The 24,554-nt window shown below is 40.4% G+C and overlaps 1 protein-coding gene across 1 annotated transcript in view; it reads right to left on the minus strand.

Annotated features, from left to right (window-relative positions):
• Positions 1 to 922: 922 nt before the first annotated feature.
• Positions 923 to 24,554, minus strand: part of yjefn3 (YjeF N-terminal domain containing 3) — a 39,492-nt gene continuing 15,860 nt past the window's right edge. Inside the window, exons 2-6 of the mRNA XM_036521879.1 lie at positions 11,326 to 11,434; positions 6,094 to 6,204; positions 3,610 to 3,723; positions 3,216 to 3,366; positions 923 to 2,133 (exon numbers count right to left, since the gene is read on the minus strand). Coding sequence (XP_036377772.1) covers positions 1,937 to 2,133; positions 3,216 to 3,366; positions 3,610 to 3,723; positions 6,094 to 6,204; positions 11,326 to 11,434 — 682 coding nt within the window. The 3' untranslated portion in view covers positions 923 to 1,936. The remainder of the gene's footprint in view (positions 2,134 to 3,215; positions 3,367 to 3,609; positions 3,724 to 6,093; positions 6,205 to 11,325; positions 11,435 to 24,554) is intronic.

Raw genomic sequence — 24,554 nt, forward strand, 5'->3', positions numbered from 1 at the left:
TTGGGGCACAAAATGGCCACTCCTAGTGATGAATGGTGTCATAAATGTAATGAGTAAAACATGTTCTCCAAGTCTTCTGATCTGAATGTACAGGATATAGCTTACTGGACACAATATTATAGTAAATTATATAAAGAACAATATTCCATCTGTCTTGTGTGGCCAATAACAACAAATTGTGGAACAGTAAAACATCCCATAGACCTGTGTAAATGTGTCAAGGTTTATGACATTTTCACATTGTTTAATTGTACATCCACATTGAAGTCAATGCCTTATATTTATTGGCCCATGGTGGCCATTTTTTTGCATGCATCAACTTTCCCAAAATCATGTCTTTTTAAGTCAAATTTACGCAATTTTGCAAATTGATTGATGTATGACTTTCATGTCATTTGACTTTTCCTTCTTAATTGAGACAGGTATTGAAAGCAGCTACACACAAGGTCATGCATACCCAATTTCATGTCTGAGATATGCTTCATAAAAAGAAAACATTTACTTATTATTTAGCAGGATTAAACATGTTAAAACAAATTTTCAAGGTATTTCAGTTGAAATCACATGCAGGTTTTGTTCCTGTTTTGAATGTCAGTTTGGTGAACTGCATATGAAAATGCTGTCTTTGAAATATGAAATATGACTAATGAAATATGATTACCAATACCATGCATGATATCAAACACTGTGATTTTTCAGAACATTAACTAAATAGACAATGTCCACTGGCACTGCTCAGGCTCAGAGGAAGGAACAGAGAAGCACAAATATTTCTAGAGCATCTTCCTGTAGTTACAGCCAAAGACTGTTTGATAGAAAGATATTCTGTGTGTGTACATGTCAAGTTGTTGTTGTGACAGTAAGGTGACATTAGTAATATTGTACAAGGCATTTCCATTTTTGGGTAGTATTAACTGGTGTATCATATTGCAATTGTAAAAAAAGGACCATGCAATGTTTATTTTAATTGAATCAAGTAATGCCCCAGCACTGTAGGTCTGCAGTATTTTAACCTCTTGAAATAACAGTTGGTATGGTCAGTCCCTATTCCTAGCTTCCTACCTGGCCATCGGTAGGTAGGACTGTAGCTCATGTGGCATCCTCCAGAACCACTTTAGCCCTCCAGTGTCCTGAGATATCCTTACATCTTCTGTGTGCACTCTTTTTGTGTTCTCCCCACTCTGTCACATATTGATTCAAATGTGCTGTATGGTGTCAAGAAAAATTTAAGCGTTTGTGTTGTTTTATGGCTTTCATACAATACCCCCCAAAACCTCCCTCACTACGACTGTGATGCTCAGTGTCTCAAAATTCATCACTGTAATGTTGATAAATAACCTTTAAGCATTCACAAACACACAGAAAAAGTTTGATGACTTACTAAGACCTTTTAATTCAACTAAGAGTAAACCCTACAACTGCTTAAGACAAGAGTTTAGTGTTTGGATAGAGGAAATATAGTACTGGAGAACAGAGAATATAAATACAACCAGAGAAAGTCTTCTATGGCTGAGGACTAGAGCTGTTTTACAGGTGCTGTGGACATCAAAAACTTCAATCATAATAATAAATAAATAAAAATCAATGACTAACGGTGTAAAGTATCTATGCAGCAGAACATTGAAAACATTTCGCAGTTGAGAAAATGAACTTGTTTACTTGCAAAGGAAATTAAAAAAAGAAAATGCTGCAGTCAACATGAACAACCTTCAAACTATTTGCAAATTTACTTCATATAACTCAGACCACTCACAGATTCTAAATATAGTCTCTCTATTGTTTTTAGCATATAAAGCAAACTCTGGCCAGGCCACAATATGCTCCAGACTCATATGATAGAGCACAGTAACAATATAGCACGGTAACAAACTGTAGGATAAAAAAAGGTGTTTACATTTTAGCGTTACTTAAGGAGAGAACAGCTCAGGGGCGTTTGCTACAGTTCTATAAAACAGTCTGTGCTGGGAAATTCTGGCAGATTGAGCTCGTATTTCTTCTGGATGTCATAGGGCAGGAAGCGTCCGGCAAGGAAGTGCTTCCCCGGGAAACTCGCAGCACACTTCTTTGGTGCTGTGAGGGAGATGAGGACTTCTGGGTTTATTCCATCTGTGCTGGCCTCATCTGGATCCCAACCTTGATTCATCCGAGAAAGACAGTCATCTTAAACCATGGTCCGTGTACACTGACAAACCATGAAGATGATGTGTCAAAAAAGAATTTACACATTATTTGAAATGAAAAACAGTAATATGGTTAGTAATGAAGACAATGCAAAAATTTCTATGTAGTGAATTTTGCTTGTGGAAAAGAATGACTTTAACATCAAGGATACACAGTTTTGACAAATGTACAATTCGTTATCAAATTTAGTGCAAATGCATGCAGATTGACAGCAATGTTTACATCTTTTGACATGTCCTTTAGCAACAATGTAGCGATAAATTAAAATGGAAAAATATTGACTTTAGAAAATGAGTGCAGTAACATGCCTGCACTAGCATATAAAAAGTAAATATGCAAAGAAAAAAAAAAAAAGTTATTCAAAGCAGGACCACATGACATAAACAAAGGGGCAAATAAATGTCCTGGATACGGTTTAGTGAAAGCCCAGTGTTGTCAAATTTGTGGTTATATTTAATCATTGTCACTTGGTTTACAGTCTTTTTCTCATGAATTTATGACTGTGAGAAAACCTGCACATATGAACACACAGTTCTCTTCCCATTGGTATAAGTCGTAATGGACAAGTATTGTTTAGCCCTCTCATTTAGGTGAGACTGTGAAATATTGTTTCAAATTTATCTCGGAATTCATCCAAAAATACACCATTGCTGTTTTCTTTTGCATACGGTTTCTTGCCTAATTGTCCATGTTGATGACGTTCAGATATGAAGTAATTTACAGCCTAAACTGTGTTCTGAGACTGGAGTGCCTACTAGAACACCTGGAGGGTAACCATTGAAACGCAGGGTGAAAGTTCCACATGTCACATGGTGGAGTAAAACTCTGGGCCTTAATTACATGTTATATATCATAGCTACTCAATTGAACCCGAAGGGAGGGTTCTTAGTCTTTAGAGAGAGCTGAAACATGTGCTTAATTATGGCCCCTCAGAACTAGGGTTAAGTCTATACACCATGATATATAGGGGTGATCAGGGTCTGTGCCTTGATGTAGATGTCTTTGGAGAAATGATGATGGCTGATTAACTTTACCTGAGGGTACGTCCACGCTAACAATCGGGATTTTGACCTGCTTAAGGGTGACCAGGATGCCCGTGTAGGGCTCCCTCACGTCCGTGTGGTCCATCTCTGGGCCGAAGATGGCATCGATCACCAGGTTATAGGCGTCATTTATCAACTGCACCTGAATACACCACAAGTGCAAGTCACAACCTCATCAGCCTGAACATGCCATAGCAGAACAGACCACACCATAACAGATGACAAAAAATTACTTTTTATGGCTTTTATGCAGCATCTATAATAGAAATTATAGAATAATTAATGTATTTTTCATCGAAAATGAATGTGGCAAAAGAACCAATTTGTGTGATCGTTATGCTTTGACAGGAACATTATGAATGTGTCAGTACTGGCTGTCAGTCACCTCTGTTGGAAGGTAGGAGAGGAAGGGGATGTCCATCTTCTCACATTGTATTGTGAAGTCCTGATGCAGGCTGTGAGTGGAGCGCTTAGGGTAGAAGATGGTGGGCTCGTACTCCTAAGAGAGTGAACAAAATACAGAGAGAGAATAGTGTGACCTTTAAAAAAAACATTTGCTGGGACTGCACCAAGGTGGCCAAGGTGTTGAGATGATTTAAGAAAGGGTGTGAGTGTTTGTGTGTCCTCTAGATCTCTGTGATCTAAATCATGTGTGGAGAGTTCTCGCTGTCTGTGTCATGCTCCTGTGGCTCTCATGAGCCATGGGATTGGACTCATCCTCCTCAAGCAATGAAAGGTCAAAGTGAATGAAAAGATGAAATGATGAGACTTGTGCATGCCGATGGCTGGGGACTGTCTCCCACGATAATGACCATGGATCTATAGATAGACAATAAACATACATAGGCAGCGTCTGTTTTGGGTCTAGGCATGTTTTTGTTGTCACGCTAGGCAACAAGTAACAACCCGCCATGGTCCTTTTTTTTTTCTCTGCGGTTGAGTCCACGTAAGGCCGTGTCCCAGGAGAATGATTTCTCTTTCTGCAGGGCTGGCTCCTGGGGCTCTAAATCAGCGGGGCTTTAACACAAGCAGCTGTCGCCTGGGCATCCAACGCCGCGTCTGACCGGGATTTCTGCGCTCGCCAAAGAGCATGGCGGCAGCTGCCTGCGCTGAGCGTTAGGGACACCTCTGCACTCCTGCAGGGATCGTTCATGCCTCCGTCCGCCCCGGGATTACCACGGCCCCTCGGTTCAGCCTCAGGCACGGCACAGGAATAGATACGGCACCGCTGGGACGGTTTTGTTCCCGAAGAAAAGCAAAACAGGGTCACATCCTGTCGCTCGGGTCACAGGTTTGCTCTTGTTCTTCTCGGCTTCGGTACACCCTCACCTGAACTTCCTTTCCATCAAGGCAGGGTTCTTACAGGCAAACTTACACAGCGTGACTTCCTCCTGGTCACGGTATATGAGTAGGCACAGCAGTGGCTTTTGAGGTGAAACGCAGGCTACTTCCAGAGGGCAGAAGCAAGCATTTGATGGTTTTATCTAGTGAAGATTTTGATTCTTTACAGCAAGCAAACCAACCTGTTCCTTTATCCAAAACATTGACTTTTAAAATCATGTTACAGGCAAAGGCTCAAGTAATTTATATCTTCCCAGATATAACAGATGTGTACAGATATGAATATACACAATGCCATTGCATGCAATGCCTCTAGCCTTTAGCTTCGAGCAAAGATATTTACTCTAACAATACACAGTGTTTTGTTTGTTAAGTTAATAAAAGGATATTCAGTAACATTTAAAGAATACACTGTAACAGAGCATTGGACCATGTCATGCATGCATGTCGAGAACACAAAAGCAGATGCCGACACTGTAGCACAGATGAGTAAAACCAATGTTAACATCAGCCATTCTCAACTGCTGGAGGGCAGATGAGATCTACAGGCAATTCAATCTCAATTCCAGCCACTCCTCTGTTGCAATAACTCCCAGAATAACAGCTGAAGAGAGTGCTCTATTTATCTCCAGGACACAATCTGTGCAGATGTGCATTGCCATTTTAAGAACCAAGGGACAGGGATTTCAGCCCACAAGCGTCATGCATTGATCCTGGTTTTCATATCTCAGTAATGATCTTTTATTGGATCAAAATGTACGGAAAAGCTCTATGCATTCCAGCAGCTCTACAATGTCATAAATATCACACTATGACATCCCAGCCCAATACGTACAGTATTTCAACAATTGTACAGATCAAAACAACAATATTTCATCAATATTTTTTCAGCAGAAGATCTGAATGTTCCATGAATTCTGACATATGAAGTACATCCAGCGAACTACTGGATCCACTACTGCTGACAGTGTAGATCAGTGTAGATCAGTAGCTTCCACAGGCCCCTATTCATTCCTTACCCAGTAGGTGTTCAGAGTCGGCACAATGAACTACAACACACCCATTATTTTGGATGCCCTGTGATATGCTGTCGCAGCCCTCTCTATCCCCAGTGCTGCTCCTCAGAACACCCCTCTTATCGAGTCCATCTGCTCCCATGCAGGCTGTGTGGAGAATCTTCGGGAGGACCCGGGGAGAATCGGCTCGAATGCGCTTTTTTTGTGTCCTCGGTCAGACGAATCACAGACGCGGGTGGCGGCTCCACGTGCTGCCAAAAGCGCAGAGGATGCACATGCACAGATTTCTGTGCCTCATGACAGCACCTCTGAGGCTGATCGTACTCCGCCTCTGCCAGTGTCAGGGACTAGACGTACTTTTCGTCCAAGTTGATTAACTGAAGCCAGTATGGCAATGTGACTCATCAGTCCTAACAGAGCCTCACAGCATCTGCTTCAAGTTACGTGAGCTGTGCGCATGGATGTGTCCCTCAGCTGTGCCATGCTGTGGCCATTCTGTGGGAATTACTTACAAATATGCGCAGGTGTCTGGCACACACCAGGCCAATGGAGCCGTTCTGTTCAGGGCCGCAGACCACCAGCACTGTGGGCTGCTTCTTATTCAGAGAACTCAAGGGGAAAGCCTGTGAGGGTAGACAGACAGCAAGGGAGAGAATTTTGTCATGCTTAAAATAAAAAATAACACATTGCCTGCAAATGTAATGAATTCTACATGCAGTGAAAAATGAGCTGTTATACTAGGTGACGGAAACTCCCACTGACTGCAGGAGAGTCTGCCTGTTTGAAGGGCACTAACAGGCTACTTTTTACTACACTGGCACATAAGGCAGATGTGAAAATGTTAAGGACATTTGGGAACTATTAAAGAACTAATTAATTAACTGTTGTAAATGATTAGCACTTCAGCTTTAAGCATTTTTTTACTAGCATGTTATATCCCACAATAATTTATGTAATTTACAGCGAAAAAATAATGTGAATTAGTTTGGCAACACAATATTATGTTATACCAATGCAGCACCCTTGAAATGAATGGAATAAATAGAAAGAGAGAGAAGGATAGAGAAAGAAAGTTAGAGATGACCACTTGCCTTGCAGCCTTCTCCAGCTGCATGCAGGGACACAAAGCCTGTCAGAGAGCCTAGCTCTCCATCACTGTCAACTGCTCTATCCATAGCAGGCACATACTGCCAAAGGGGTTGGCATCCCTGTCTTTTTTTAAAAGCCCAAACTTATTAAAATAACCCTGACAGGATCGGAAAAATACCAGAGTATACGCCACAGGATGTTGACTTTAAATAATGCACTTTCCATGGCGCCCCTAAGCGGACCTGGCTGTGCAGCCCATCTAGCCCAGACTTCCCCAGCCAGGCCTGCAATCTCACAATCTCCGCTTCCCAGGGTTCACATGTACCACGCAACTCATTGACACTTTTCAGGTTTCATTCATTTCAATGTCTCACTATTTCACACACACACACAGACACACACAGTATGTGCCAAATGACTGTTGGATTCAAGGTTTTTCACTTTTTTTGTGCAGGTTTTAACTAAAGCAGCCAAGATGTCAGTCATGAAATATTGAACAGAAAAAAACCCTCAGTGAGGTCAATGGTTTCATTTTTTAGCATCTTACCTTGTGTTTAAGGACCTTGTCAGCAAAAAAGAATCGGTGACATAACACCTTGACTTTCATTGGACTTTGGGAACTATTTGGTTCCTTCCATAAGGGTCCTTTTTAAAAAAATTTTTTTTTTTCCTGAAAAATGTTAAATTAATATCAAGTTCTTAGAAAGATCTACTGCTAAACTTCATAAGGCTTCCACTGCCATGCTGAACTGCAGGATATGGTGGCTGACAAAGTGGCTGGCAAAATTATTTTAAAGACTTTACATATAATTGAACTGTGTCACATTTCAAGATATAGGCCTAGATTCAATTCCGTTCCGTTCCATTGCATTGTCTGATCTTGCCAGATCTTGTATCTTGTATTTTCTTTCCCTTTTTTTCCCTACACTATCAATTACTGATTTAACATCTCAAATCTCATATCATTGAAATACCTTTCTGCACAAGTAGATTTTTCTATTCTATTATTGTTTTTCTTCTTGGAGCCCTCTGTCTTCAGGAAGGAAGTAAAACAAACTGTTCCCCAAAAAATGAAAATCAAGTTCCAGTTATTTATGCATTAAATGCTAACTGTAAGGTACACGGCCAACAACACGCCTGAGACATAGGTCTTATTGCCTTTTGAGTGCTGTTTTTATGTATGGTGAGCATTACCACAGCAACTGCCTCAGCACAGAGAAGCAGCATCCGGTTTCTGTTTAAAGACAGCCCAGACGGGAACTGTATGTCATGAAAGGTATGAAACACTGGTATTTTAAGGCTCTCAGAGAGCTGAATTGACATACCCTTGGTAGCCCCCCCGGGTGGAAACAGCTCATGATAATGGGAACAGAGTGGCTCTAATTAACACATAGGTGCACAGAACGCCCATTCAGTGGAAAAGAACACCCAATTCTGGATTTCTCTCACATTAGAAAACAACAGTGGACAGATGCCTTTATTATGCAGTCTGAGCATGTTCTGCTGTGCGGGTTTACAAGCCGTCCGCTGCTCTGCGCCCCCAGTGATGGAATGCCGCTTCCTCGGCTCCTGCCAGCGCTCTCGGCGCACAGCTCTGGTCCTGTCCGGACACAGGAGAGTGATCGCTGTGTTTACTCAGGGTGACAACGGGCCACTAATAAGATCCCCGAAGACAGTCCTCCCTGGTGGCTCTGCTAATTAGCAATATATCTCCTGTTCCCATCCATCTGACACCTCCACACCCTCACCTGATTAATGTAGGAGCCTCAGGGCACATATACCATGCACACCCCTGCAGCCCGAGCCAAACACTACTGGATGAAGATAAATATGGGGATCCAGAGTCAAGCCCCAAATGCAGGAATCTCACAACAGGAAAAGACGAGTCTTAGTGACAGGAGTGGAGAGATCTTTTTTCAACCCAACTGTTGAAAGCCTTTGCCTATTCTCTAGAATTACAAATGATAACAGGCACCTGTCCAGCTTTGAATAAATCAGTGTGGTTGGGTTTTGGCATCTACCAATGAGGGACCTGAACCATTTGTAGGGCGCTGGTATTGCATTCCTCTGACTGGCAGTGATAATGTTTGTGTGACGTACAATATGGCTCCTGCATTGTGTATTAGGTACTTGGACATGAAGGCTATAATATAAAAAATAGCTGCAAGCAGAGATCAGATTGGCAAGCACAGGCAAATAAGTAAGTTTCAATAAAAACACTGTAGATTTACTGTATTTCATGGATAAAGTTTAAAGTTTGTCACACTTGAAGACATTCATATTCAAAAAGGTGACTGTTGAGATTACAAAGTTTCATCCACTGCAGGTGAACATGTGTTGAGGACATAATATCCAACCAAACTGACTATTTAGATAGAAACTGAGAACAAAGTATACAGTGATCTGCTTCTGCACATGCAATATCCGATACATGCGCATGATGTAATGATCAAATATCACTGATGGAGCCCATGTCCCCAGGAGCTAGTTGAACCTGTACCTTCGTGTTTGTGTGCCACTGTTTGAGCACACCAGAGAGAGAGGGAACTGTGGTCATCCAGCGCTAAAGAGGGCTGAGGGACTGATGACCAGACAGACCTTTCCCGTGTTTTCTTAGACTTAGAAACAACTGAACAGCATGTATAGGACTCCTGTATACATAATGCACTGAAAATTCACGGAAAGCCAAATAGGTCAAGTAAAAATGGGATGAGGTCAAATGCCGTATTAAATACTATTAGATAGTCATGCCTAGAGATCACTTTCTTTTGAACTGAAAAATACCAGCCGTATGAATGATTTTATGCTAGTTCACAGAAAATGCAAATTTATTTGTTTTATGACAGCCATATTGTTTCATGCCATCATAAACCTGTAGTTTTCCTTTTGATACTTAGATTGAGATTGGAACACAGATTAAAATGGTTTTACAGTGGACTGGGAGGCAAGTCTTACAAAATCCAAAGTGACCACCAAATCATGTTTCTCTGGTAAACATCACAAAATAACTTCATAAGTAATCACAAAGTAACTTGATATTAAAAGCATTATATATATATATAATATATATATATATTCTGGCAAGTGTATCAGTTTGATGACCATATCACTTACAAAAGCACAGTTATTTCAGAATAGGGAAATAAACCCATTACCGTGGCCACACCATGTGACCTATTATGGCCATTCTCATTTTATAGATGGTTTTCATATACCTACTCATGTCAGGCACATCACTGAATATGTCATTATAAAATTTTGTAATGGTGTTTGGATGTGTGGTGAAGTGCATATGTTCCAAATTTCACACCCATATGTCCAACCATTATCATATTTAGACCTCATCAGCATAAAGCCCCGTAATGATTGGCTTATGGCAGCCATTTCATTTGACACAGACAAATGGGTTAAAGTTGTTTATAATAAATCATCTCAGAGGAAATCCCATTTAGGAAATCCCATCCCAAACAATTTTGCAAAAAGTCCAAAATATGGAAAATCTAATTAGGGGAGCGTCATATGTGTCAATTGCAAAAAAAAGCTAAGCATAAGGAGATACAGATGTGAAGCAAGTTTCATGTGTCGTCTGTACACAGTATGTTTGTTGGAAATGCTTAGATATTGTATAAAAAACATCTGTTGTAGCACCATCATAAGCACAACTTGATGATATACTGGGTGTGTGTGCTACGAATTTTTGATAAACTGTCTGGATTTTATAGTCTTTTTTCAAAATTGGCATAAAAAAGAAACAGAAATTCATTGCCCTGGATTTATTGCCTCGCGGTGATTATTTTGTTTAACAAAGCAACTATATAAAATTATTGGAAATTACCGAATTATTTAATGACGTATGTAATGCGTGTCCTAAAGTGACACGTCATATCATCAGTGGCACACAAATGTTGTTGTTTTTTGGGTTATTTTTCTGTGGTAGCGTGAATTCCTTGTTGCATCTCCAAAAATCAGAAAATACATGTGTGATAACTGTGGTGTGCTCATGCAGTTAAATTACTCAACGTGTGGTGTAAGGAGGAAAAACAGAAAAGCAGGAAAGCATTTCAGAATGCCTGACTACAGCATTCATCATTATTCTGTGAAAGCCCATCAAGAAAGCTTTTAAGGTCAAACAAGCTTTCAGGTTAGCTAAATAATGGACTGTTATAAACTCTATACTCATCATCCTGGACTTAAAGTGCACCAGACAGCTTCGGTGACAGCATCGGTCTGGCTGGGCTGATTTCAGTGCTCTTGCTCCACGTGTTCAGGGTGATGTAAGGCTTTCATTTGCCAGACTGAATTCCACCAGTGAACCATTTCACTCTCTGAGCACTTTGCTGCTTTGCCACCAAATGTTGTTCAAATGTGCCACAGATTTTATGATCCATTCCCCAGAGCTGCTGGGACGGTCTTTTTAATGAGAGAAGAAGCACACTTGTGTCTTCATTCTGCCCCTGTTAAAGACATAACTCTTTCCCTCTTTGACAACTGGTTTAAAATACCATAATACAGACCATTAACAGAGTAGTCAAAATGCAATGGAGCATGGGAGGAAAAAGTCAGAGCACAGGAAGAAGCAGAACGAACTGAGGAAGAAGAGGGACATGATGAAGGAATAAAAGCTTTGGGGTTTTATATGAAGGGGACACACAGACCTTGGTGATGGCAACAGCACAGGCGTGGCCCCAGATCTCGATGAGCTGCTGCTGTCCGAACCGGTAGTCCTTCAGCAGCTCTGTCTCTATGGCTGCTGCCTCCCCTTTACTGCAGGAGAGATTAACAGTGCGCATGTTAAAGATGCATCCACCTGCCCATTTTTCGCTGGTACAATTGCAAAATGTGTTACACTCAATTCGTTGGCTGTAAATTAAGTTGTGACGCTGTGAAGGGCCACTTTTGTAACAACATTCTTTTGAGTGTGCCGGCGCCCCACTTCAGATTCTAGAATTGTTTTTCGTGACTGTCACTCCATGGTGCATAAGTTACATAGCGGCCAAGCACATGTATTTTGAGCACATTGTTTCAGAGCTAGTTTTCATTCTTCACGTGGTGGCAGGCTTACTCCTCTTGTCTTATTTGAGCTTGGCCTCTTTTTTTAGCTCCCTGAATCTCTTGGGCTAAGGGGGCAGAACTGTGTATGTGACAGAGACACAGCCTGAGAATTGGAACCTTTGATTCTCGTGCTCACACAGTGGGATGACTTTTGGTGAGTGATGACTTCGGAACGTAAAATAACAGGGGCACCTGCACAGCAATACCTAGGTGACTGATTATTTTACATCAGGTTTGAATTGGAATTGCAAGCAGTGGAAATGGAGGTGAACTGCAAGTGATGGAGAAGGAATTGTAAGTTTAAATTACTTCCAAGTGATGCTGCCAACAGCAGCATGTTTTGTAGCTTTGCTGCATCTCAGTACATATTTGATTCCCCTTCTCATAATTCCACTCATCAATTAGCGTCATAAAGTTTTGTATTTTAGGTAGAACGGGAGCAAGGTAGATTTTCTTGAGAGCATTTGGATTGAAAATACAGAATTGGATTTGGATTTGATGACAACTGAATTTGAAGGAACCGATCAAGTCCAGGAGCAATTGGACCGGAATATATGATGTCATTGAGTCAGTATCTTTCTTCTGAAACTTTTTGCAGAATCATAAGGCATGAAAAATGTCATGGCTAAAGGTAGCTGCTCCAAATGTATTCACTCAAAAAGAAGTCAAATCTCACAAAGTATCAGTAATTACACTAGGGACACCTTGTGGAATATTTATGCACTGCTACTTTCAGTCCTTAAAGCCCTCATTATTTTTCAGACATAAAATAAAGGAAAACCATACTGACATAGTTGTACTGATCAGAAGCAAATCAGCAAGTAATCAGAGCAATCAAACAGCTGATTATTTAATATATTTGATATATATCAAAATACAGGTTACACATTTCATTTGTAAACTAGAGAGCTAAAGAAGCCTGTCATTTGAGACAGCATGACAGTCATACATGGTATAATCTTAAAGAAAACAGGTGTTAGTCAAATGGCAGATTAAATCAACCATGATGGATGAGCACATTGATATCCACAACACTGTTTAACACACAGTGTCAGCTCTGTTGACCCTGAGCAAACATTTTAAACAGAACATTAAAGGGACATGCATTGGCTACATCCAGTAAACCAAAGGAAAAGTAATCTGTTCTAGTTGTATCAAAGATCTCTCTACAACACCAGCCCTACCTGTGTGTGTCTGAGAAATGTTAGCACTTCGTTTGATACCATTTGGATATTTATTCAAAGTGACATCTGGAGGTTTTTAGCTAGAAGGAAAAGCACTAGTGACAAAGCAACTGCATGACCTTTAGCTGTGGCATAACGCTCTTTAAGAGGTCAACGCATGCTGATTCCTCTGCTCTGCAGTGTACCGTCATCATTTCCATGCTATGTTGTCAAGACAACAAAGAAAATTCATTAAGGGTGAGTGGGTTAGTGTACTTCTCGGAGTGCTTAGTCCCTAACGCGCATTGGTCCAGGATAAACTTATACTCAGCCACAACACTTCGTGAAAGACACAAACAAATCCCCCTTCATTGCTCTGGGGCTCTGTCTATCTGCAATGACTGCACTTGGTGGTAGACAATTCTCACCAAAACAAACGTGGGAGATAACAGCTCCCTTATTGGGATGATTCAAAGCTTGTTGGTGGCACTCAAGTTGTCAAAGCAGCTTACAGGCTGAATAATGAGAGTTCATTCACACTGACAAGTGGTATTGTGGCTATTGCCTGGGAGGGTCTGATGGTGACAGCACAACAAAATAAAGTACTGTATCTATTTGCTTTTATTTTTATCATTACTACTATATAAGTTTTTACAGCCTATAGCTTTTACTAGCACTAAAATAGTTACCAATGCTGCTATTGGGCCACACTGCCTCTGCCTGAACAAGCAGTAATGGAAAGGTCATACCACCATTAGTATGATATACTAGCTCATTCCTGAATTGTGTGCATTTGGTCTTGAGGGGCATGGCTCACCATGCTCTAAAATTAGGGTAGATAGCTAACTTTAATGTATCAGCCTATATTATTGCATTCATCCTTGTAGCACATGGTTGAATAGAAAGTTATGCACCTAAAATAAATGATCATTGCTGATTCATGGGGGGGAGTATTGACGCATAAGCTTTAAATTTTATTGTGAACCTCACAAGTGTATTCACTGGCTGTAGCCTGTTAAACAACCAAGTTCAGGCAGTGAAAAATGAAGAGCCTCCTTCCAAAGTTGTCAGTGTGCTAATCACCATTTGGTATTGGGAGAGAACAATGACAAAGTACCTACTGTCACCCAAAGTCTATTACATACCAGATTTATTCCATTAGCTAATCCAGGGCACTTTGCATAATTTACGAATAATCCTTTGTAATGTTTTCTCCTGGGAAATATTTCACAGTTTAACAAAGGCTTTTAAGCAAAACAAGAATACTACAATACCATAACGTGATAAATGCCCTCTCCTCTTTGGATGGGGGGAGGGGACTTTAGTCACTCCAAGTGCTCCATTTCCTTGTGTGCATTCTATTGTGTAGTGTTAGAAATGGACTTGAGTCATTGCTTTGATTTCATTATACTGGTTTGCGCATATACGCCGCAAGCAGTCAGTGTGAGTAAATGTGCTAAAACGGGACCTGTCACAATGTAGTGTTCACATTATGCATTCACCAGCACGCAAGTGAAGGTTAACACAGCAGTCGCTTAAAGGAATTAAAAGTTGCTAAAATGTGCTTGAAAGTGTAGCTCCATTCTTTGTTATAGGTCAAGGTCTAGTAGTGCCCAAGTTGTAGTCATCCATCTTATGAAAAAAGGTTCTTTTAGCATGATCCCTTGTGGAAAGTACATGGCTTTGTTAATTTTACTAGCTTCCCACTGTCAGGTTGACACTATATATGCATAGAGTGGTGGGGGATGTATTGATGGCTTGTATATTATGTTGATGGTTTAAATTAATACATAGCATGAGTAGTCAAGAATTCAAAGAAGCGACTTTTATACCATTAACATTGTTCTAGGCATTTTGTTACCTACCTACTAAGGCTACAGATCATTTTTAGCAATATACAACATCTGGAAAGCTGACAACATTACTAGAATAGGCCAACATCTCGTTATGTAGCATAGAGTGAACTGAAATTTCCTAATGAAGAGTGAATATTAGTTATCAGATGTCAGGGATATTATGATTATTAATGTAGGAAAATAGTGAGACTGGCCCAACTCTCTGCTGTACAGGTATGAGGTTCAACCATCAAACCCATGACTTCATGTACAACATACTGTACCTCTGCTCACACAAGTTCAAACAGTTGTAGACATCATTAATATGATTAGGGATTCTTGGCATTGTCTTATGAGGCCTCCAAGCGTTTATTTAATGCTTATTACAAATAATAAGATCTCATTGGAGGTTCTCATCCCTCCAATGAGAGTGAGAGTGAAAGTCAACCACACACTGCTTTTCAGGTTAACATTCATAAACTAACATTTTGCACTACAGGTTAACACTCAGAAGCACACACACATTCTGGAATTCAGAAGAAGATTCTTTTCTTTTTGAGCTAACCTTAAGCACTCATGTTGTGGGAGCCCAAACAAGAATATATCTTAATCTCTTTCTTCACAGCAGACCAAAGCCACACAGTATTCATACCGCAGCATTCAGCATCATCTCTTTATGTCTTTGATCCTAGATTAAAAGTGCTGAGACAGATAAAACACAAAGAAGAAAGTGTGTTCCATATTTGACAGCTTTTGGGAATCAGATGATAAGGATTTATTCAAAATTGTTAACACAAACTTTATCCAGGTAAAATCAGATTTTTTGATTTCAAGATCCTCCTGTAATTTTATGTTTTATATCTTCATTGAATGAAAACGTAGCCTTTTTAAATGATGAAACCAGACTACTTTAGTTTAGCATCATGTCAATTTCCCATTTGGGAAACTTTGCCAAGTGCAAGACCACTAAATAGCAAACATTAAGAAAAAATATGCATTGCCATACTAAATATTTATAAAGCAACAAATCATCGCGTTTTAGCAAAATACTTTCACCTTAACCAGTTGAATAATAGCAGCTGTCTGAAATGTTCTCAGCTTTATGTTATTTTCAGGTCACTGTGCTTCACCACAGTATCAAGCAAGCCTTTTGGCATTTATCAGCAGGCAGAAGTGACTGTACAGCTTTCTCGCAGATGTTACAGAGGACAGTTACTATTACAGGATGATATTTGTAAAGCTCATCCTAGTTCACTGCTTTTCATTTCAAATTTTCCACTAATTTAGTCAAACAGTTATAGAAAATTATGCCTTGGGACATGTTCATACACTTAAAGTTAAGCATTGACATATCACAGACAGTCAAATTCCATGGTTTCAGATGGGCCCCAGCTTCACACCATCAGCACATTATGTAACATGAATTCAACTGATTGTTGCTTTTGTTTTATGTCCATTTCTGTCCATTGTCTTTCCATGGGTGAATAATACATTAATACATATTATGTGTAAGAACTGTGGTAGTGTAGTACTCTCACCACCAGGAAGCAGTATGGTGCTTACAAGCTGTCACATGGCATCTTGCCCAGGAGAGCTCAAACAATGCCAAATACACACCCGCGTTTAGATACAGGCCTTTATTGGGCCTACTGTGTAATTCAGAGGCAACATTCTTTCAGGTTCAGCTATGATGGACTGCAAGCATTCGTCTCTGTTGGAAAGAAGAAAGCTGAAAATGTACAAGACTCATGTGGACTGGGCACCATGCAGTAGAGGGAGGCCATGCAGATGAACCTTGAAATGTTGGAGAGACCCTTTCCTATCACCTGGAATTTTGCATTAATTTCCCCATAAGACTCCTTAGGTCCCAACAGACGCCACTCAGCGCTCTTAATGAGTATGTTTACCATGACAGCTCATTGCACATGGCTACACATCTGTTACCAAAGCCTAATGGGATCCCCATCAATCTCCCGTGTGACATTCACACAAACCACTCAATTCTCAAACATGACTTTCAAAGAGATGATTATGGAATGGAGAGTGGTGTACTGCATATCCATGTCAGGCAACCATACATTGAGCCCAGATTTTGGTACAATATTTAAGTACTTGAACAAGTATTTTCCTACAATGATTTCTGAATTAAAAGAAAATGTAAAAATTCACTTTTTTGCAACTGTTAATAAACTCCATAAAACAATGTCTCTAGGAGCTGACTGCCCTAATTTCAAGGAGTAAGGTAAAACAAAAACTGCTACATCAAATCCTCCCTCCCACAAGTGATATGTAATTAACTAAACAGCTGCTAAATTTGGATCATCATGGCAACCATTTTTCTTGTAAGTCCGCTGTAATTACTCAGCTCTCAAGACAGCTAAATAACTGCGTTTCCAGCACTTGTCCTTCTGCTGCTCATGCAAGCCTGGAGTCCAATACCCTGATGTGTCAAGCACCATTGCTGCCCCAGTAAAGTCAAGCACTGTCCAGTGTCACATACTTATTAAGTGTAGAAGAAAAAAGAGAGAAGGATGAGGGAGAAAGCTTGCTCTAAAGACAATGAGCTCTCAACCCAGCCCCCTACAATTCTCCCCTTCTTTTTCCCTGATTAAGCTCCAATCATAATAATTCTGTTTAATGAGCAAATCCCTCAAGAGAGCAGCCTTGAGATAATTCAATTGAGTTTATTTTATCTGACATTGGGTATTCTTTCTGCCATTTCCATTTTTAATCCGTTAGGTAGGGTAGTTTTTAATTAATTTTGACAGTGGGCTAAACAACAGGGAAACAGAGCTTGTTGCTGTGGGTTTTAATTAGCTGGTGCTTTGAGCGTTGTTTTTATTCAAAGGTCCTCCACAAAATTCAGCAGTGAGGACATTACAAATACAGATATATACCTTAACACAGGAGACTTAAGTATTGTCAGTCATAAGATTGTTTTATAGCCCTCAAATGACATACAGTACATAGCTTAACCACTTTTAAAATTGCACCAACTACATAGGGAGTTAATAAAATCAGTAAGCTCACATTAATGTACATTTGCCCTGGTCTGTAAGAGATATGCATGCAATATCGTCTTGGAACGCCCCAACAAGTTAAAGAGTGTCTGCATAGCTCCAATAGGTTGTACTCCCACGGGTTTCCACGTGCGAAGCAGTTCAGAATTGCAATGCAGAATGCCTCTAGAAAGCTGATGAGGAGAGGAGGGTTGGACTGTGGATGAGAACTGAGTACTTGTACACGCTGTACTTGCTAAGAGAGATGAGCGTGTGAAGCAGAACATTTCCTATCCAATCGCTTCTTCCTGGGTTTTCACTTTTTCATGTGTGGATAAAACGAGGGATTTCCCCACTCTGTAAATGTATGCCATTGCACAACGCTGCATTGTGGTCTCTTGGCGCCCATTCCACATGCAAATGCTACAGACACATTATGGCCAATGCACAAGTTTGTAAATATGCCCGTTTAAAGGTTAAGGGTCAACAGCAGTAGGGGCAAAGAGCTGAGTAAGAGGAGATCTGTAATCAGCAGTAATCAGGTCGATTGAGGACAGTGCTGGGAGATCGTTACTCTAGATAAGATGGAGGAACGAGGACGAACACCGCTTGCAGACATCAGAAACAGAGCACAGGAGAGCAGAAATATTAGTATCAGTTTCTATGTGAGCAGAGTGACAGAGACAGGCAATTGCCTATGAAGGCTGCTGTTGATTTAATGTATTAGGCCAGAGAGAAGCAATGAGCAGGCTGGCATGGACTGTGCAGGTGGAAATATTTCATGAGAACTGTGGCAGCACAGTGATTGCTTTGACCACAGTTGTGTAGTTTGTGAAGGATATCAGTTACTTTCAAACCTGCTCTTCCTTAACATCTCAGAGTAATATTAAAAGGAATAATTGCTATAAGATAAAAAATAGTAAGGGATTTAGATTAGATTAGATTGAAAGCTTTCTGTGCCACGTGCTACAAAGGACTTAAAACATTCATATTTTCTTTACTGTTTACTCCATTCACCATATGTACAGGTAACAACACTTTCAGAAAGTAATTTATGATTGAGAATTGGTCTTCATAACAGTGGCAACTATTCAATAGAAAAGTTTTGTATTCCTGTATCTCTAAATCATCACAAGGGTTGAATGTGATATCAGACCGGAAAGAAAACAAATCCACAGCAGCAAGCTATTAAAATCAAATGTTAATGAACCCACAAGTACAATATCACGGGAGACATTATTTCTATAACCACAACACCAAGCACACTGATGAAGACATAACAGAATTAATAATAGAATGCATAATAAACACTGAGATGGCATCTTAAATTTTCCCATCACCAGTGAAAATCCATACTCTGTTCCCTCTTCTTCTACCAAATGAGTTTATTCAAAGAAAGCAGTCCATCTTTAACTGACAGGTGGAGGAGATCTGCAGCAAGCTTATGGCCCTTTCCATTATTTTGGAGACAGTGATCTGATGAATAATGTTCACTCAGGTCCACCTTAGGCTCTGAGGTGGGGAGACATGTCCGCAGCAGGAAATTGCATTAAGGCCCTTACACAGCTGGCTAACTTTGTAAAACCTTCTCCGTCCCGCCATATGATGACTGCAAGATCACTGGCTGCAGTATCAACCACATTAATCTTTTTTTTTTCCTCTTTCTTCCCAAGGTGTTGCCAGTGCTTTGAGTAAAACCTCCATCAGGGCTATTTTTAAACTCTAAAAATGGAAATTGATAAATGGATTATAGATCTTGTCACTTTCACTCAAATATCCCTCAAACATCTTTATGTCACCAGTGAACAAGAGCGAGAGTAACCCAATTTGGTAAACCCGTTAGCCTGGTTTATTGAAAAATGATGACCCTTCTCCAGCTCTCCCTGACCTGAAACATAACAATAAAATGCCGCCTGTGTCTTTCAGAGAGAGGGGTAGCTCTTTGTGCTTGTGTGTTTGATTGCCCCTGACTGTGAGCGTGGCCCTGGGTGCTCAGCTCCAGAGCCAGTCCATGCCAGGCCATCTGCCCATCTCCACGGCGCTGTTGGCGAGGCATTCCAGAAGCACACAGAGCCTCATTGGCTTCAACACTTCATCCCAACCCACCCTGAGTCTGACCTCAGCCACGGGTCTGCCAAAAGAGCTTATTTCAAGAACTGACCCTGCTGGTTTACTGCAGCAAAGCACACCAATGCAGGCTTGCATGTCCTTGCTGTGGTAAAACAATGACTTTACATTTATCGTCAGCCCTGAGGGGTCCCATATCAATCTTTCTTGGACAGGCCTGTGAAAGGGCAACAAATGCAACCGTTCTGTGCCAAATGGTCACGCAGATAGAAAAGCAGAGCATTAGCGCAGTGGTCAGGAATGCTTGTGCTAATATCTCTTCAATAAAACAGAAAAAAAAAATACGCTGAAGTCAAGAAGGAACAGCAGGTGCTGGAAACCATGGAAACGGAGACGGTCCGTTCTAGGAGCTGCCTAAGCTTGCACATTTGAGGGAAGAAGGGGGAAAAAAAAGAAAAATTCCTTCAGGCCCAATTAAGACTGCTGCTTGGCTGAACTTGAGATTCTGAGACAAAAGAAATAAATCAGCTGAAAGATTATTCTCTCAGACACTTATTTTAAAACGTCTCAGCTGTTAACCAACTGTTTACAATTTGCATAAGTACAGTCTCCTAAATCACAAATGTAATGCACATATATATCTCCCCTTAAACAAGTGAAAAAAGACTACATTAATAATATTGCATACTTCTGCTATTGTCATTAAAGAGCCGCTATTGTGTCTAAGATGTGCACTGCAGCCCTCACTGTGGGGATTTCAGACTTGAATAGAAAATGTGAAATTGTTTGAAATTGGCTGAAATGTCTGGGCACTAACTGAGTATTCCTAAAGCAATCAAGCAGGGTTGTCACATGTGTGTCCTGCAGTCAAATCATGACCACCAGTTCATGCTGCCAGCCCACCTGTGGTTTTCCTCAGAGAAATTAACCTATATCTAATCAAATATTCTGAGAACCAGCAACAGAGGAGAGCAGTGAGAGAGTAACAAGAGTGGGAGTGAGAAAGAGGGTGAGAGAGAAAAAGAGAGCACAGCCAAATTAAGAATCAAGAAATGAAATCCAGGCGATTCCATGATAAGAAAGTACCTCATTTATTGTGGAACATAGGGGATTATGGCATTTTACTGTGAATTCTCCAGGGCACAGTAAATGCAGGAGCTATACAGTGAAAGTGGAAATATTGCATGTGGATAGCAATACTGTGAAGTGATTATTTGTTGTTAAATTTTGCAATAATAATGGAATTCATCCCAGTTGCATTTGCCAGCCTTGGGGTTTTCAAGAAGAGAATGATACAAAACAACACTTCAGGTGAACACTTGATTTGGTGGACGATCTATAGAATGGTCCCAAATGAGCAGGGAGGTCAGCAAGACTGAAAATCAAAACTGGGTTAGTGATCCTTCTCAGAAGGAACATCTGGCCAGCTCTGTGGCGTCAACAATCAATCCCTACGGGTACGTCATCTGACCATTGATGAATGAGCATCTTGAGAAAAATCATTTACTGATCATGCACCTGGGCTGGTTTGTGAGCACTTCGAGCCTCTACAGGGACACAATACATTATCTTCAAAGCTAATCAATTTTGTACATTTATTCTAAGTCTTCATTGATTATTGGAATAGATCAATAAAATGTGCATGGCTCATCCTGATTTATAGTTTACAGATGAACAAATTCACACCCTTCTTGGACACATTGTGTATTCAAATGGCAATCATTATTGTTACTGCAAATTCTTCTGCACCCTAAAACCAACAGATTCATAAATCCTATGATCAAGAACCATGTATCATGAGCTGTCTCCAAAAATGCCAAAAAAGAATATAAGATATAGAACTGCTTTCGTCTTTGAGGCTATGCACAGCATTTAAAGGTCAGCTGTAGATATGTCACCTCCCTAGACAGCTGGCCATATGCACAAGGCTACAGTCACATCTGACAAGCACGCTGCTTCTGTGAGACCCCTGTAATGTATTGAAGAGTTTCCATTGTGTTAGCACATGTCTTCCCAAGAAGACTGTGAATTTGTTCATATTTCAACATTTTCATTTTTATTTGTATGACATACAGATTGTTGTTTTATTCTGTGTAAAAATAACAGCAAATGTTTATTGATGTACCTTTACCTGCATATACTCAGAGTATTTTTCAACATATACAGGGAATATACTTTCCACCATCTGACAAAAAACTAAAAAAAAAATGGCTACAGGAACAAATTAACTTTCATTACTATAATATATTTTAATAAGGAATGTAGTATTAATGTGATAAAAATGGTATACTTGAGGAACAGGTAATTCACACAGCCAGCAACCTGAAATATTTCAGGGATGCTCTCCTGGCTTTACCAACATAAAATCCCAATTTCTAAAGTATCAGTTAGTGTGGTCAATTTATGTGAAAAAAGTGAGTACAGCCATTAGCTGGCAAGCTAGCAACTTATGGACAGCCTGGGGCAAGCTTAACCTGTTTTAGTTGCTTGTTTTGCTTCTTTCATGTTGTTTAGATTAACTGCTATATGATATACACAGTGATCTGCCAAATTATACCTAATGGCTTGACAGTAATGACTACATAATTGATTTGAGTTAGAGCAAGTGAATATTTGAGCCAGATATTAGCTACTGCAATAACACATATCTCCACTGCATCATTTAACAGGAACAAAACGCTTCATATATAACAAGTGGCTGTATAAGTGGATGAGTGTATTCCAAAGCTGTCTTTCACTGTAAATGTATTAGATCAGCTAAAGAAAACAGTGATACAGGGGCCCTAGGTAGCTTACTAGTACAGGACACACTAAGTAGTCAGCGATAACTTACTTTATGTTGCACCATTTAATTTCACTTCTACTTCATGTGGACCGAATGAAGATACTGTATTTTTCTTGAAAACTCAAAAAATAGAAAAATAGCAAAGCTGCCTTCAGGCTATGTATTTCCCATTAATGTACATTGCTGATCTGACAAAGCATGTCCAACATAGCAACAGTAACCATGGCAGGCATGACCCCACGGTTTGGTCAACTACATGCAGATGTGGGATCCTTGAGGGAGAGTACACTCACAGACATTGGTCTGCATTAGCATTATAAATAAACACAATAACAGCAAGGAATTGGGTGTCATATCAAAAATATCTGTTAATATATCTGTTGGTGAGCTACTGGGTTGTGTTCACACAAAGATGATGTTCTAGAATAATGTGTCACACATCATACCGCCTGCATTTGAATGGAACAACAGATGTAACATGTGCCATAGAACAGAATAAGCTTAGAATTTACAGTTTGGTGTTATTGCCTGCATCTGTGGACACGTGCTGATTTTCATGTGAGCACAGATACCCTCTGTGGCATAACATATTATTTCAGCCTACCTTATGTTTCAGGGCTACTGCATTGCTTAAACTCATGAATGCACAAGGGTTTTGCTCCTACCAGGTCTGTATGGACTGCATGACCTGCCTCAGTTTGCAAGTGACATATTATACACAGCAAAGTGAACTCGTACAGCAAACAGCACATTTGGATGTCTCCTGCACAGCCCTAATTCTCTGCTCTCTCTGGCATCCTCCTAGTTTTCTGCACCAGGGAATGAGGGGGTGTGTATCTGGTCTGACGCATCACAGTCCAGCGGTAGTCAGAGGCAACGAGCCCATGCTGCAGGGATATGAAATGTACTGACTTTTCCATGAGTGAAAGGCTTCTGCCAGCTGAGCACAGAAGAAAATATCACCGTGGCAGCCGCAGCAGGGGATTGGCGTGCTTTAATGGGAGGAGGGGACATGAGGGCCAGGTCTGTTGACATAATCGCCATTACAGCAGACACACCGTACGCCACTGACTTGATCTCTGTCGCTCAGGCATAAACTGTGACATTGTAGTCACCCCTGCTGGCTCCGTAAAGGAAACTACGATAACATTGGGTAATGTTATCGTAAAACCCTACTTAAAAAATAATTGTTGCCTGCTGAGGCTCGCTACCCTGTGAGGAAAGTGTATCTGTGTCTGTGTGTGTGTGGGTATGTGTGTGTGTGTGTGTGAGTGTGTCAGAGAGATGTAAAGTAAACCCTTGACTCTTACGGGAGTGCTGCAGGGTGTTTGACGCCAGTTATCTGCTATGCCATTTTCTCATACATATCCATAAAAAGAGACTACATGAGCTTGCCTTGCCAGGAGGCCCTAACAGCACAGAACCAGACTCAGACTATCCTTCAGGTGGAAAAACTTGAACAAACAAAGATCAGAGGCTTTAATGGTTTATTTGGTAATGAATTAAGGAGAAGGGTAATTAATGAAACCCCTCTAGGAAAGCACATGAAGCAAAAGTAGCAAGCTGGGAAGGACGATGAAGCATGCAGATTGACCAGCTGAACCCTGAGACAGGAGAATTAAAAACACATACCTTTAAATGACTAAACCCAAAGAAGTGCTTCAGTTGAAGGTTTACCAAACTAATTCCTTTTGACGAATTTGTGTCTAATGTGCTAATACCTTTGTGGCCTTCACATGAAAATTATACACTCCCTGCACCAGCCTCTACATGAAATGTCTTGCCCTAAGAAATGGCATTATATGATTGAGGGGTCAACCCATGGACTACGCCATATAGGGGATCTTGTTTGTGTTCCAATACCATGAAGAACATGAACTTATAGTCTAAATAGGGGTATAGTTCTTTTTCAAACACACATTAAACATGATGCAAAAGCAGACCCAAAACCTTTGGTATACAGTTATGGAAGAATAATCCTGT

Source organism: Megalops cyprinoides, chromosome 2 (genome assembly GCF_013368585.1).
Source record: "Megalops cyprinoides isolate fMegCyp1 chromosome 2, fMegCyp1.pri, whole genome shotgun sequence".
Lineage (NCBI taxonomy): Eukaryota > Metazoa > Chordata > Actinopteri > Elopiformes > Megalopidae > Megalops > Megalops cyprinoides.